The sequence below is a fragment of the Xyrauchen texanus genome, chromosome 31 (assembly GCF_025860055.1).
Source record: "Xyrauchen texanus isolate HMW12.3.18 chromosome 31, RBS_HiC_50CHRs, whole genome shotgun sequence".
NCBI classification, from domain to species: Eukaryota; Metazoa; Chordata; class Actinopteri; order Cypriniformes; family Catostomidae; genus Xyrauchen; species Xyrauchen texanus.
Window position 1 is genome coordinate 31588291 of NC_068306.1, and position 16378 is coordinate 31604668.

The 16378-nt window shown below is 36.5% G+C and overlaps 1 protein-coding gene across 2 annotated transcripts in view; it reads left to right on the plus strand.

The window, feature by feature from the left end:
* LOC127625120 (cytoplasmic polyadenylation element-binding protein 4-like) overlaps positions 1-16378 on the plus strand; it is a 47440-nt gene that overhangs the window by 23688 nt on the left and 7374 nt on the right. Inside the window, exons 4-10 of one of the 2 annotated variants that reach the window (XM_052100205.1) lie at positions 4055-4105; positions 8215-8238; positions 12607-12777; positions 12909-12998; positions 14057-14175; positions 14376-14490; positions 15595-15776. In XM_052100205.1, coding sequence (XP_051956165.1) covers positions 4055-4105; positions 8215-8238; positions 12607-12777; positions 12909-12998; positions 14057-14175; positions 14376-14490; positions 15595-15776 — 752 coding nt within the window. The remainder of the gene's footprint in view (positions 1-4054; positions 4106-8214; positions 8239-12606; positions 12778-12908; positions 12999-14056; positions 14176-14375; positions 14491-15594; positions 15777-16378) is intronic. The other variant, XM_052100206.1, reaches the window with a different exon arrangement.

The following is a 16378-nucleotide window of genomic DNA, read 5'->3' on the forward strand; positions in this document are numbered from 1 at the left end:
GCCCCAACGTGCACCAGGGTGCGAGGGCCCGTTTATCGTATTCACATTGTTTTCAATTTATTTATTTTTTTCTGCACTCTCCAGTGGCACTGTTCACCCTGTTTTCTCTTTTAATACTTTAGTAGATTTCCTTGTGTTCAGTTTTTTGTGTAAGAATGAGCAGCTGTGAAATGCTGCCCATTAGTGCTAAATCATTGCATGCCTGCATACACACGCACACAAACAGAGTGAGAGGAGAGATAAAGCTGGATGTTGACCTACAAATGGCTGTGAGTCTGTGCAGCAGAGCTTAGCCAGAGCTCCTTTCACAGAAACAACTCTGAGGCTACACATGTCTTCACAAACACATCGGCCTGGTTTTGGTAGATGGGAATTGTTTATGTGCATTGTGTGGACCAGTGTGGGTCTCTGGTTTTTGTTGATTTAGCTTTTGTAAGATTCATAGATGTTGTGGAGGAAACCGTTCCATTTTGTTTTGTTATTTACAAATTGTCACATTGGTCATTTTTAGATTTTTCTGCAAATATTTGCCCATTTTAAGATGATTGATGATTTAAGATCATTGGTCTGATGACTAGTGGTCGACCAAAATGGATTCTTGTTTAACTGGCCATTTCCAAAATCTAGAGAGCAGGATGGCCGATAAAAATGCAGATTAACATTACAATTTAACAATAACATATCAGATTTACACAAAATTTCTTAAGTTAGACAAACTTATTTTATGCAGTATTTTCTAAAATTTTAAGTAAAAAACCTTAAAAACAGAAAGTGTTGACTATCCATTGACAAATCTATTGTTAGATTTTGGAATTGACTCAAGGGAAAGTTAACACTTCTGTTAATCAGCCAAGCGAACACCATGATCGGGCCATGCTGATAATTACAAAATGGACAAATATCAGCCGATGAAGCGGTCTGAAGGTGTTGGTGATTGTTTAGCCTATATTTCTCCTTCCACAAGATGCGATCATACTCCAGAACCCTCCAAAGGCGGCAACAGGGGAAAAAACAAAACAAAAAACTATTGCAAAATATCGACAATAATTTTTGACTATAATCGATTCAAAAAGCATTTTTTTAATGACATCACATTGAGTTTACATTCATTTGTAGAAGAAATGCTAAAAAGGCACTGCCACTTAAAGGGTTCATTGAGCGGTGAACCGATGTAGGCAAACATCAACTATAATCACTTGGTTTCTTTAGCGCATACATGCTGCATGAGATTGAAATTGATATTAATTTTTACTTAATCTGACTGACTGTAAAAAAAACAAAGGATATTAAGACACATTATTCAATGTAAGTGGAGTCATCTCATCTTTGATGCACACATATTAAACCGAGGAAACAATCTGCTTTAATCTCCAGCACTTTTCATCAAAACAAGGCAATTTCTCAGGCATTCGAGTTTCTAAAAGATATCTTTTACTAAGTTTCTAAAAGATAAATTCAAGATTACTTCAAGCACTTCAAAGGCTGTAAACAGTAAACAGTGTAGAAAAAAAGCACAGTATGGGTAGAATCAAGCTATAGAAAGATTATGATGTTTGATGGGTCATTTTATTTATGATCACATGGACAGAAAGCAATGTTAAAAATTTTGAAATATCGAGTTATGCCACGATATGGTTCATCACTTTTTTAGTTTGCGATTATATAAAAATTAGATATATCGTCCCATCTCTACTTTACATCAAACCAAATACATAGACTGCTATTATATCAACAGCGAGCCACCCTGCTTATTAAAATATCTGTAGTGACAATTAAAAAATGCTATACTGGTCGACTGCAAGTTTTTTTTTAAGTCTTCAGTGGTATGCCATTTCCTAAGCACATGATTTCTAAAAAACAAATGGACACCGCCCGCACAATCTTACCATGTGTACACACACCTTTTTTTTTTTTTTTTACTGATGTGTGCAAATTGATCCACGGTGCAAGTAATGAACCGAATATGAAAATCTGCAATAGCTTCCTCACTTTTAAACAGCAGTATTTTATGTCAGGTTTTATAATTTCATATTTCGTCTTTGCAGAAATTGACCATGCTTTGTGTAATCCAATAATGTAGCAATAATGCAGCTTTTTAAATAAAAGCATGCATGTAGCTCTGCTCACCACCACATACAGTACAGTCCCTCAACCAAACTTGGGCAGCTTTCAGGGTAAATGTATCTCTAACCGAGCAACGCTACACCCGCAGAGCTCAGCGGGCAACCCTGCAGACAGCAACCCAGTGAGGCAAATGTGACCAAACAAGAGGGAAGAGAAACAGTCCAATGTACAAGTTGCTTTGAATAGCTTCCAGCATTGTCCTTTGCTTGTAAAAGAGCTCTCTGTTCTCTCTAAGGCAACACAATTGTGTGCTGGCCCTGGCCACCAGACTGCTCTCAAGAGTGAACAGTAGAAGGATGGAGCGACCAGAGCCAGTGTGCCCCCAGAGTGAAACAATCCATATACAAGCCTTGCTGGTTTTACTTGATGAAAGTGGCTGAGCTCAACATGAGAATGAAAATGATCTGGATCTGAGAGAGTATTGTAACATGCCTGGGATACATATAAAAAGAGGCACTTTGCAAGATAATTTAACACGGGAGACCCTGCAAACACCCCTTCTGATGACTATTTTCCTTGAGGGCAGTAGCATGGCATGGTTTCATTAAAATATATGTTCCCTCATTTTGTATCGACCCAGAGTCATTTGGTGGGTCTCCATTATTGTGTTCTGGAGTACCAGAAGTTTGATCTTATCTTAAAGCAATAGTTCACTCAATGTAAATTCTGTCATTTCACTCATGTTTCTCCAAAGACATGTGACCGTGGTTCTTAAATGAAACACAGTATAAGGTATGTAGTAACCAGGGGCCATCAAGCTCCACAATGAACAAAGATGCACCACCAAAGAATGATTGAAGTAGTCCATTCAACTCATTTGTGTACATTAAAATATGCCACATTACTAATGATTACAAGAACCAATGGTATTTGGCATTAATGTTGTGTTTAAAGATACATTTCTATGAGAGTGGACAATAAAGTTTCAATTTAATTCAATTCAGTTCAAACCACTGCATCTTGATCCACCATAAATTAATGTACATAAATGCAAATTAGATTTAAGTGCTATGGAGCAAATTTAAAATTGACGGCGAGTTAACTTTATGGCTGTTACTCACACAGCTATCATTTAGTGCAGGGTTTTTCAGACCTTTTGGTTTCAAGGACTGCCAAGCATGATGATACTTTCAAGAGAGACCCTTCTTCCTAAAATATAATTTCAGTTTTATATTTTCATGTATTAAGACAAGAATAATAGTGCTAAATAAAGCATACTCAAAGTTAAATAATTGTTGGCTTTTGTATTGTAATTGTACTTAAGCCAAAAGGCATTATTAATATATTATCTTTAAAATATTACCTGTAAAAGTATTTGCTCTTCATTTATTATTATGTTTACAGTGCATCTTTGTCTTTTCACTATTAGACTATAAACCTTAATAGAAACATTTTCAATTAAACTCAAATGCCAAAATCTGTAATGTCAATGTTTTTAAATATTTCTTTTTTTCTTGGAAATTTTCTGCAGACCTCCAAGCACCCCTTCCAGCACCCTGTGGGTCCCTGGACAACAGTGTGTAAACCCCTGATTTAGATTTATAAGTTGTATGGACTACATTTATGGTTCTTTTATGGTAAATGTAATTTTACTCCAGTGTTACTACGTTGTTTTGTGTTCCTTTTGGAGCTTAAGAGCCCTCAAAAACTCTGCAAAATATCTCCTTTAATGTTCCTTAAAGAAAGAAAGAGACTCAAAATGAGCTCAAACGACACAAGGGTGAGTAAATGACAGAATTTACATTTGTGTGTGAACTACAAGTATCACTTGAAACTATTCTGTACATTTAAATTGTTGTGGAGTCTCGAAAATTGGAGGCTTGTTACTCTACATTTAAACACAAACAGTATGCGGACAGTGCTTGCTATAGAGATATGTTTGTGTATGTAATTTCAACCATGCTGTGATTAATACCTTTCTCTTTCTAAGGTCGCCTCGGATTCACCCATCCAGGAGGAGACAGCCCTTTGCCCATAAATGGTATGTACGTGATTTTTTTTATTGGTTTAGTGTGCCAGTGAACTAGCACCTTTATTATAACTACAATCACAAGGGTAGATGGACAGGCCCATCGAGCGATGTGTTGACAGCCAGCAAGATTAACTGCAAATTCTTGCCTAGGTAGCACTAACCTTGTTTTAGCTTTAGTCTTTATTGGGGCACTTTGTCTCACTGGTTCATTATCCAGGTGGTTGAGTTGCCGTTAGGACATGCTATTGTAGCTGAAACAATTTAGTTCATTTGCATAGATTTGAGACATGTGGTAATGTAAATATTTATGATTTAATATTTCCAATTTCACCCCAAATAAAACAAATTAATCATGAAGGATATCAAGATTCTGCTGATCTCTTCCCCTCCTCTGGTTTGTTAATACATTTACCCTCCTTATGACTGAGAATATAATGAAAATTTGGTCTTTTCTCCTCAATTTGGAATGCCCAATTCCCAATGCACTGTAAGTCCTTGTGGTGTCATAATGACTCGCCTCAATCTGGGTGGCAGAGGACGAATCTCAGTTGCCGCCTCATCTGAGACCGTCAATCCATGCATTTTATCATGTGGCTTGTTGAGTGTGTTACCACTGAGTCCTAGCATGTGTGGAGGCTCACGCTATTCTCTGCGGCATCCATGCACAACTCACCACATGCCCCATCGAGATGGAGAACCACGTTATAGCGACCACGAGGAGGTTAACCCACCATGACTCCACCCACCCTAGCAACCGGGCCAATTGGTTGCTTGGGAAGCCTGACTGGAGTAACTCACACGTCCTGATTCTAACTTACTACTCCAGGTGTGGTAGTCAGTGTCTTTACTTGCTGAGCTACACAGGCCCTCAGATTTCTCTGTTCTTTAACATAAATGATGCTTGTCTGTTTTTACACCTTAAAACATATTTAGCCATGTATAGGGTCCAAAATGAACTTTTTCCACACCTATAAATGGTGGTAGGCCAGCCAGAGAGATTTCTTTCTGACCATAAAATTTGTATTATGTATTAAAATATTTTTTTCACTATGAAAATGGGATTATTTCACTGGTTTTCCTTGCAAATTCGTGGTAAACAGCGCTCGCTGCATCATATAGAAAGTATCTTTCGTTGAAACTGCACGTCACAAAAGTCCTTTCAAGATTTTGGTCCTCATTTTTGCTTTGGTGGCTTAATTTGAAGAATATCCCACATATGCATTGCAACATGGTGTTTTGAGAAAATATGTTAGGCATCCTAGATGAACTTCTACTGTGGAAAAGATTTACAAGTTGCAACTTGAATGATATTGTCTTGAGCAGATGGTTTGAATGTTTTTTTTTTTATTATTTGAATTACACGTCACTAAATCAGTGAGGGTAAGTCAATTTAAATCAAGTAATGTTGAAGTTCTTAATAAAATTACTGCTGTGTAACCTTAATTTGTTTTGAGTTTTTATTACATTTGCACTTGCATTCTTTTTATGGTGAGTGTTCATTTTGGACCCTGGCCATGTATCATTCTATAAACTTGTATTGTCATGTGCTCTTGAGCAACAAAATGAGCTCAAGCCTGTTTTAGAATGAGATTAATATAAGGATGTCTATATAGAATATATAATTCAGGGCTGACAAAAAAAAGTGACTCAACATCTATGACTACGTGTCACTAAATCACTTTGTATGTTTTCTCAACACTTCACAAATGATTGTCTCTTTAGAGACCGTTTCCAATAATTGAAATGTCTGAAAAAAACATTTTTAAATTGTTATTGTCAATAGTTTGTTAATAATTTAGGACATTACAAAACCATTACAGTGTTCTTTAATGACGTTTCCAAACAGCATTTAGAATGAGATGTGGAGCTTTCATGATTTCCTTGTAGCCATTGGTAATCAGTAGTTGTTGTTCGTAAGTGGGCTCTGAACTAAGACACGTTTGTACAGGTAGGCAGAATCGCATGTGTTACAGCAGTTGCACAAGGTCACCTTCATATACATTCTTCACTGAGCCATGAGTCACTGAGTCATGAGTCACTGAGCCATGAAAATATAGACAGTTTAGTTACCATTTTGAGTCTAGTTTAGTTAAAGTAACATTCCAAGTTCAATACAAAATTAAACTCTCAACAACGTCTGTAACATGCCGTTGATTACAACAGAAAATAATTTTGACTTGTTACTTAGTATAATGAACAAACAAAAATCATGTTTACTGTAACAATCTTATAATGAAAGACTATGGGGCAAGGTATTGCACCAGGACAAACTTTAAAATACACATTTCGAATGTATGGCCATGAGGCTTAACCATTATACATATTAAACTGGTTTGATAAAATTACTAGCTGGGTTCATCCACATATATTTATTTTTAATGCAAATTTTGGGATATCACATAAAAAATGCTGGATGGAAACACCAAGATGCGAATTAAATCTCCAAAATGTACATAAACACTTCTTGTGGATACATTTTTTTTTTTTATTACATTTTTAAGACATATACAGTAGATGCACATCAAAAATGTACTGTGGGTTTGCCTCAACATACCATGTAAATACATAATTTGCTCATAGAATATTATCAATATCATGATTGCATAGCATCTCAAATGTTGCTCTGGTTATTCTGTAAGGCAAAAGCCTGCCATTAAACTTGGCTGCTATTACCTTCCAGAACTGTGTGACATGCTTTCGCTTCCAGACATAAGGCATCAGCCTCTGAACGCTAAGAAGCAAGTTCGTCAGGCAATTTTGTCTGCACGCTCTTAAACCCAAGTAATTCATTATGTTTAATAAAAGAGCTACAGCAGCTTTAACATCATTTTCATTTCTATTTTGCGTCAGTTTCTCCAAAATGTGAAATTTTGTTAAACACATGGAATGGAAATGCTACTCTGCAAATTGTTTTTGATCTATTCAGAATATTCACATAAATTTAATTTGTAACTTGGATGGAACATGACTACTGACTAACCTTATATGTGCGAAGTTAGATCCAATCTTTCAACTCCTGTAATGACCATGTAATACGAACAAACCACTAACTTTGGCTTGATATATGTTAGGAGTCTAGAAATTGACCATTAAGAGACCAGAATGTGTTTACACAAGAAAAATTTGCCCTCATGAAGCTTAATCAGAAATTCATCTGCATCGAACAGTAGTCCCACAGCAAAAAGACTATTTAGACAACATTACAGTTCAAATAACTAAGAATTCTTGTAAGCACTTAAACAAAAAATCAAGATTTACTTTTCTGCATTTAAACCCTCCAGAATGGCTTGCCCTGTAGACTTCCAAGTGCATAACTGTAAATGGGATTTTTGCTTGTTTTTACAAACAGTGGGATGAGTTAAATACATTTTGTTGTAATAAACAGCATGCCATAAATGTTATCAATATACATGTGTTTAATCTAGCACATTCCCTATAGAGTATTTGTGCGCTTACCCCACAACATTTTTTATGATGAAATGGGGCAATAAACGTTGATCTGTTTTTTATATAAACAGTACTTTATTGTTTAAAGGTGCTGTAAGTGATTTTAGTGTTCTGAAGCTTTCGTGTCAGAGTCATTGAATTAGCCACACCCCCTCATTCCAAAACCCCGCCCTCCAAAGATTATTTTGAAACCAAAACAGAGCAAAAGTGCTGCTTTGTTTGTTCCTGTCAAATTCAACAGTGGCACAATAGTGTCCTCAACTGACAAATGTTATGAATCATAGCCCCAATGATCCCTTTCAAATACAACACTATGAGAATGAGCAAAATGATTGATAGGTGAAAAGTGTCAATGTCCTCGTTCCATGGACACATTTTTATTATTTTTTTTTTTTTTTACAAAGTCTACAGAGACACTGAGATATCTCAGGACACTTATTTAGTTTATATCTTTAAGGGAGTAGGAACATTGTTTGCATACTTTTCCATGAAAAATCACTTCCAGCACCTTTAAGAAGAAACCATCCAAACTAAGACTATTTTTACCTAAAAAAAAAAAAAAACTGTTCAGATTTGACAGTCTAGATTTCCTGTTAGTTTAAGCAGTTTAGTATGAGTCCACATTTACCATTGGGGATGCGTTACTTGTGGTCATCTTATTTTACATGCAGCAAGGAATTATGGGAGGCGACGAGGTAAAGAACTTTTAACAATCCAAATAAGCGAAATGTGAAACTACTTTCTAATCTGTTTTAGATATTGGTAGAATTATGCCAGCATCTGCATGAAGTGTATTTTGGGTATTGTTGGTTGTTTGCATGCACATGTGCAGCCTTCATTTCCATTTGTTTATTGATTGTGTGCCCCTTTCCTCCAGTACTCCAGTGCTTTTCTTTTTTCTGTTGCAAAGTATATTTGATTGGGGCTTCTCTGTGGTCTGTGCAGCCGTATACACACACACACACACACACACACACACACACACACACACACACAACAAACAGGCCACAGTTGTGGCTAACTCCCTTACATAAACTCTTGAAATTTGCAGGAGTGGCTTGAGCTAGAAGATTCAGACTAATACTACAATCCCCTCCCCTCACCCTTTATCGCTTCTGAAGCTCTGCTGCAGTGCTACATGACCACAAACTGGCCAACAGATGTAGAGAGACACTGACAAAATGTTCTTCTAATCCGGTGTGGAAAGAATGCTGAAAAATAATACTCAAAATTTGTTACTTCTTAAAAAATTTAGCTTGAGTAGACTTAAAGTAACTGTCCTAAAAACTACTCAAGTAAGAGTAAAAGAGTAGCTCATTTAAAAGTACTCATAAGTATTGAGTACTGAGTTGTGAAATCTATGCACCTTTTATAATAAAACTCTATGCTACAATTTAAAAATGTAGCACACATACTGACATTTACTTTCCCTTTCTGTTTGCCAGAAAGAATAAAAAAAATAGGTATTTTATTGGTGTTTGTGAGTGACAACTTTTAAAATGCATCACTTATCTATGATAATGTAAACACTACATGAATCTGATGGAAAAATTGTAATAAAAGGGCTACATTATTAAAGAAATGAAAAGATGAAAGTTATTTTCAATACAATGATCCTCATTTTATATAGTAACGTATGAAACAATTATATTAAAATCAGTTTATGTGTAATGTGTAAACTCCCCTTAATGCTGACAGATAGAGTTACTGTTGCGCATAAAACATGTTCAGAACAATGTTCAACAAGCAGGGTCACTTGGCGCGTCATGTAACGCACAATATAGGGGGTAGAGTATTTGTTTGGTACAGGGGCCACATTGGGCTTCAAAGGAATAATTCACACAAAAATGAAAAATGTTGTCACCCTTATGCCATCCCGAATGTGTATGACTTTCTTTCTTCAGCAGAACACAAATTAACATTTTTAAGGGAATATTTCAGCTCTTTTAATCTATACATTGCAAGTGAATGGATGCCAAAATTTTGTAGCTCCAAAAATCACACAAGTCAACATAAAAGTAGCCTAATCCATGTGACTCCAGTGGTTAAATCCATGTCTTCAGAAGAGATATGATAGGTTGGGTGAGAAACAGATCAATATTTAAGGCAATTTTTACTACTGACTAAACAGGGAGGAGAATTCAATCTCCACTTTAACTTTCACTTTCTTCTTTTGATTTTGGTGATTCACATTTTTCATGCATATTTCCATCTACTGGGCAGGAAGAAGAATTTCTGGCAAAAATGGACTTGATTATTTATATTTTTCTAACCCACACCTATCATATTAGCACTCAAACATTAGCCACCTGTCAATCAAACAGCACGCAGCTACAGACATCAGGAAATAAAAAGCTAGTCTTTTATATTTTATCTAGATCAACCATCCCGACCGATGTAATAGATATCTAGATATAGAACAGAGGCTCAATTTTATCATCGGTATTTTGGATCAAGATCATTTTATCGCCCTGCCCTATTGATAACATTGCCTTAATCTCTCACATCAACACAATGATCTCAGTGATGGATAGATAAATTACAGACTACGTTATATACACACAGAATCTAGGAAGCAGAAATATGAAATTTAACTCTGTTTCATAAAATTAGATGCAGGATTAATGCTGATATCTGACTTGAGCAAGTTAAACTCACATGACACAGTCAAGCAATTGGTCTTTTTCACTGTGAAAATCCCTTTCAGGTGTGGCAGAGATGTTCAGGTGTTGAAATGTGTTTGATGCACCTTCCACATCCATAACAGTTGGCTAGATCTCCAGCTGCTGTTCAAGTTTTTTATGTGTGATTTGACGGGAGTCACAAGAATTTCCCTAGCAAATCATATTGATAGATAAAAATAAAATCAGGACAGGGAAGTAGCGAACACCGATGGTGGGAAAATAGCGCAGTAAAAGTACAGTTACAGTGCATCCGGAATGTATTCACAGCGCTTCACTTTTCCACATTTTGTTATGTTACATCCTTATTCCAAAATGGATTAAATTAATTATATTCCTCAAAATTCAACAAACAATACCCCATACAAAGTGAAAGTAGTTTATATGAAATCTTTGCAAATGTATTAAAAATAAAAAATGAAGAAATCACATGTACATAATATTCACAGCCTTTGCCATTGCACTTAATATTGAGCTCAGGTGCATCCTGTTTCCACTGACCATCCTTGAGATGTTTCTACAACTTGATTGGAGTCCACCTGTGGTAAATTCAGTTGATTTGACATTATTTGGAAAGCCACACACCTGTCTATATAAGGTCCCACAGTTAACAGTGCATATCAGAGCACAAACCAAGCCATGAAGTCCAAGGAATTGTCTGTAGAACTCCAAGACAGGATTGTATCGAGGCACAGATCTGGGGAAGGGTACAGAAATATTTCTGCAGCATTGAAGGTCCCAATGAGCACAGTGGTCTCCATCATCCATAAATGGAAGAAGTTTAGAACCACCTAAAGGACTCTTCCTTGAGCTGGCCACCCGGCCAAACGGAGCGATCAGGGGAGAATGGCCTTAGTCAGGGAGGTGACCAAGAACCCGATGGTCACTCAGCGTTTCTCTGTGGAGAGGAGAACCTTCCAGAAGAACAACCATCTTTGCAGCACTCCACCAATCAGGCCTGTATGGAAGCCACTCCTCCGTAAAAATGCACATGACAGCCCGCCTGGAGTTTGCCAAAAAACACCTGAAGGACTCTCAGACCATGAGAAACAAAATTCTCTGGTATGATGAAACAAAGATTGAATCTTTGTTTCATCATTTGAATCAAACGTCATATTTTTCAGCGGCAGGAACTGGGAGACTAGTCAGGATCGAGGGAAAGATGAATGCACCAATGTACAGGGACATCCTTGATGAAAACCTGCTCCAGAGCACTCTGGACCTCAGACTGGGGTGAAGGTTCATCTTCCAACAGGACAACAACCCTAAACACACAGCCAAAATAACAAAGGAGTGGCTACGGGACAACTCTGTGAAATGTCCTTGAGTGGCCCAGCCAGAGCCCAGACTTGAACCTGTATGAACATCTCTGGAGAGATCTGAAAATGGCTGTGCACCGACGGTCCCCATCCAACCTGATGGAGCTTGAGAGGTCCTGCAAAGAAGAATGGGAGAAACTGCCTAAAAATAGTTTTTCCAAGCTTGTAGCATCATACTCAAACATACTTGAGGCTGTAATTAGTGCCAAATGGTGCTTCAACGAAGTATTGAGCAAAGGCTGTGAATACTTTTGTACATGTGATTTTTATTTTTTATTTTTTTCATTTAATTTTTTTATTTTTAATAAATTTGCAAAGATTTCAAACAAACTTCTTTTACGTTGTCATTGTGGGGTATTGTTTGTAGAATTTTGAGGAAAATAATACATTTAATTAATAAATTTTGGAATAAGGCTGTAACATAACAAAATGTGGGAAAAGTGAAGCGCTGTGAATACTTTCCGGATTCACTTTACAGCACTTAAAATGTACTCAAGTAAAAGTATAAACATTTTTAACTACTTAAAGTACAATTCCTGGGAAAAACTACTTAATTACAGTAATGTGATTATTTGTAATTTGTTACTTTACACCCCTGCGTTTAATAACATGTTGAGCTTCCATTTTAAAGAAGTACTCAGCCCAGGTTATAGCTGCAATGATAAAAATTTTCGACAACAAACAAGCTTTTCGCTGCACATGCATTTGTTTTTCCATTTCCACTCATGACTTTAACATACACATCCATCCTTTCTAAACATGTCTGACACAATCATTGATTAAATGATGTTGATTCATATAGTAATAATGTGAAAATGCCTTTGATCATCAAATAAAAATGTGGGCTATGATTTGTTTGATTACAGGAACAGAGTTGCCATAATGCAGACTTCAAAAATCTCTATGCATTCAAAATTTCACAATCAACTTGACATCGTTTTCTGTCTTCACAGTGTTGCTTGGTATCAGCGTAATCCGTCAGTTGATTTAAATTCACTCTGTGGTGCAGGGATGCTGCATAGACACTCTGTGCCAGGTGTTAACTTGCCTTCTACCCCTTCAGGACACTCATCCCTGTTCCCCATGGAAGATGGCTTCCCAGATGAGGAAAGAGCTGATCAGGGTCTGCCCGGCCTCGGATCCCCCCACTGCTTCCCTCACCAGAACGGAGAGAGGGTGGAGCGCTACTCTCGCAAAGTCTTTGTGGGTGGCCTCCCACCTGACATAGACGAAGGTAGTAAAGTAATTTAGATTGTCCTCTGTTTTAAGGTTTGGTGTTGGCTTTAAAACTGTTTTCTTGATTGGATGCTTACAAATGAATGCTAAAAAGACTCTTATTTTTATGTGTGATATTATCCTTACTAGATGAGATAACTGCTAGTTTTCGTCGCTTTGGGCACCTGTTTGTGGACTGGCCTCATAAAGCAGAAAGCAAGTCATACTTCCCTCCAAAAGGTGAGCTGAAATTTAGTAAAAGTGGCACTTGGATTAAATTATTCTTTAAAAGGATGGTCTTTCAAAAAAGATTGGTTCAAAAAAGAGTGCTGATCATCCCTTCAATATTTTATAAATGCTAAATGGATCGATGCACCCCAAAAAGATATAAGCAATATAAGACTATAGAACGTGGTGAAAGTGATTTTTTTAAAATCAAATTCTTTGTTTCATTTCCAGGAGTGTTGGTGATTCATGTTTTTAAAACATTACTGAAATTACAGCTGATTTTCTGTAAAGCTGCTTTGCAACAGTGTGTATATGGAAAAGCACAAATAAACAAACTATACAACAAAAACTTTTATGTTACTATATTTTTCTTCTACTCTTCTCAATGTTCTCGCTTTGCAGTGTCAAACAAACAAGTGATAGCCAGTGCTTAAGCATTCTACCAATCAGAAATATATAGCATAATTAATTCTGTTTCAAATAATGGGCAGCATGGTTCAATCACTGCCAACCATGTTAATATAAACAATAAACAATACATAAATTCTGAATATGTATATGGATCACAATTGTCCCATGCCTGCCAAACATCATCTGCAGCCTGAAATTTAACTTTTGGTCGTATGTTAGTAGTGAATGCACTTGGCTGCATAAGAAAGCTATAGGATGCTCCTTGGAACATTTTTTAGATTTGGTTCATAACGTGGGACTTTTAAATATAAACAAGGTCAAAACGCACAAGGCACTCTTATTTTGAAATGACAGAGACTTTGCTCTGTTACCATGAACTCGTATTTTACTTTGCACGCCCTTGCTTAAATTTGGAACAATTGATTATCTTTTTCAAAATGACAAAATATGCATTGAAGCAAATCCCTACATGATTAATTTTATTTCAACTCTAGAGGCTTCTGTTATACTGTAGAATCAAGCCATTCTATCAAGCCATTCTAAATGTAAAAAATCGGCATTGATTTCTGCTGATAACGATAGTTCCAAATAGCAGCAATTGGCACTAATTTTATATCAGTCTGCATCTATTGCTAACTCTAAAATGCATTTTTCCATAGGTTACGCATTTCTCTTGTTTCAAGATGAGAGCTCTGTTCAGGCTCTGATTGATGCCTGTATTGAGGAGGATGGAAAGCTCTACTTATGCGTTTCCAGCCCCACCATTAAAGACAAACCTGTAAGGATGAATTATACTGCTGCACCTCTGCTCAAATCAATCAACATGTAATAATGTGATTTTTGCTGTCTTCAAGACATTGATTTTCAAATCAATCCTCATATCTTGCTTCTTTCTTTTGTCAAAACTGTTATTCTTGATTGTCTGTTTTTGGTGCATACAGCTGCTATTGCATTTGTTGACTTGTGCTTTTGTAACAGGTCCAGATTCGTCCATGGAATCTTAATGATAGTGATTTTGTGATGGATGGATCACAGCCCCTGGACCCCAGAAAGACTATATTTGTGGGCGGAGTGCCACGCCCGCTTCGTGCAGGTAACATGGTTGACGAAGGTTTTTTGTTCCTTTGTTAACTTATTCAGTATTAAGGTGCGGTCACACTAGATTTAGTTCTTTACTCATTTCCATTCAAACGCATCCGAATGTGGGAGACAGGAAATAGACAGGAAAAATGAAGAAATTTTGTATTTCGCTGCACACCAAAGTTCAAGCTTGGCGAACTCTGACCTGCGAATTCATATGACAAGAAGAGATGTGACCAATCAAAGATCGAAATGTTATACAATGACCTCTTGGCTCAGTACAAAAAAAGACATGTTTCAAAGCTGCATGTTTTTATTGTTGCTGGAAAGTGAGTACATTAATTATTTTAACATTTTGAGAATATCATTATTTGTAATTTATTATTTAATAAAACCAGAAACTCTCAAGTGAGACCTTATATCCTGTCCATTGCATTGTCAGAAATAATTTTTGCTTAAGCCTAGGTGACTGTGGATTTAGACTTGTTTCTGGGTGAGATTTATATCCTTAATCACTTAAACACAGAGTTGGACAAACTAACCAAAAATAGCAACACTTAGATATCTACAAGTAGTTGCTTGACAGTAGCTCAAAAAATTTCAAATTTGTTTCTTTTAGTTTGTTTTTTGTATACAAACCCACCCCAGTTCTTATATTAAAATCTAAGTTTAGTTACATACTATTTATCACTATGAATTCAATTAGGTTATATAAAGTAGGATATTGTTTTGCTTTATTAGTTATATTTAGTGCAAATTTGTGTTCCAGTGTTCTGTCACACTTATTGAGATCCTGATTGTATTTGTGCTGGATAAATAACTGTCTTTTATCATATTGTTATAATTGCTTATTTATAAATGACTGCCCTTTCAGTAGCTTCAATGCAATTGGCCAATTTCTTTTAGCAGCTTGTAGTGTAGCCAGCTATTTCACCCCCGAAGAATAGCTTGTCTGTAGCTTAACTACTTTTAATTAGTAGTAGCTTGTCAAATTATTTTCCCCACCACCACTTTAAGTATGGAGGAGTGGAGACAGTCTGGTTTGTTGTAATAGACACATCATGTATTCAGCTGTTATAAGACAATGGCTGTTAATTATGTTATATCTTCATGACAGTGGAGCTGGCGATGATCATGAACAGGCTGTATGGCGGTGTGTGCTATGCAGGCATCGACACAGACCCCGAGCTGAAGTACCCCAAGGGAGCAGGGCGGGTCGCCTTCTCTAATCAGCAGAGCTACATTGCTGCTATCAGTGCTCGCTTTGTACAACTGCAGCATGGAGAAATCGATAAACGGGTCAGTGCTGACTTCCACAAAAAATACACATGTACACTCCTCTTCCATGAAATCACATTGATCCAGCGAAGCCTTGTAAACACTCAAGCAGAATTTGGACTCTGTTCAAACTTCAGTTGTGATGTTCCAACATGTTTTTGGCTGATGAACAGATACCTGCTTTGCATGAAATTTTGTTTGCAATTTGAATGCATTTCTTTGATGCAGTGCTGAATTATTCAAATTAAGAAATATGAGCTGTGTTTAGAGGCCTGAAAATGTCCAGATTTTGGCTCTCTGTTATTAAAATGAAGTAGTGCTGTCAGTCGATTCAAATTTTAATCGCGATTAATCACAAGTTTTTTTAATAGTTGCAATTTATCACAGATTTTGAAAGTGCTTAAAGGGATTTTTCACCCATAAATGAAAATACTGTCATTGTTCATTCACCCCTGTGTTGTTATAACCCCATATCATTTTCTTTCTTTTTCTTTACACAAAAGGTGAACTGTCAAAAAAATTGTGCTCAGTGATGTCATACAATGGCAGTTTATGGTGACCACATCTTCAAACTTCAAATGAACACAAAAGTATAAATAAGAAGTCTAATAAATTATTCCAAG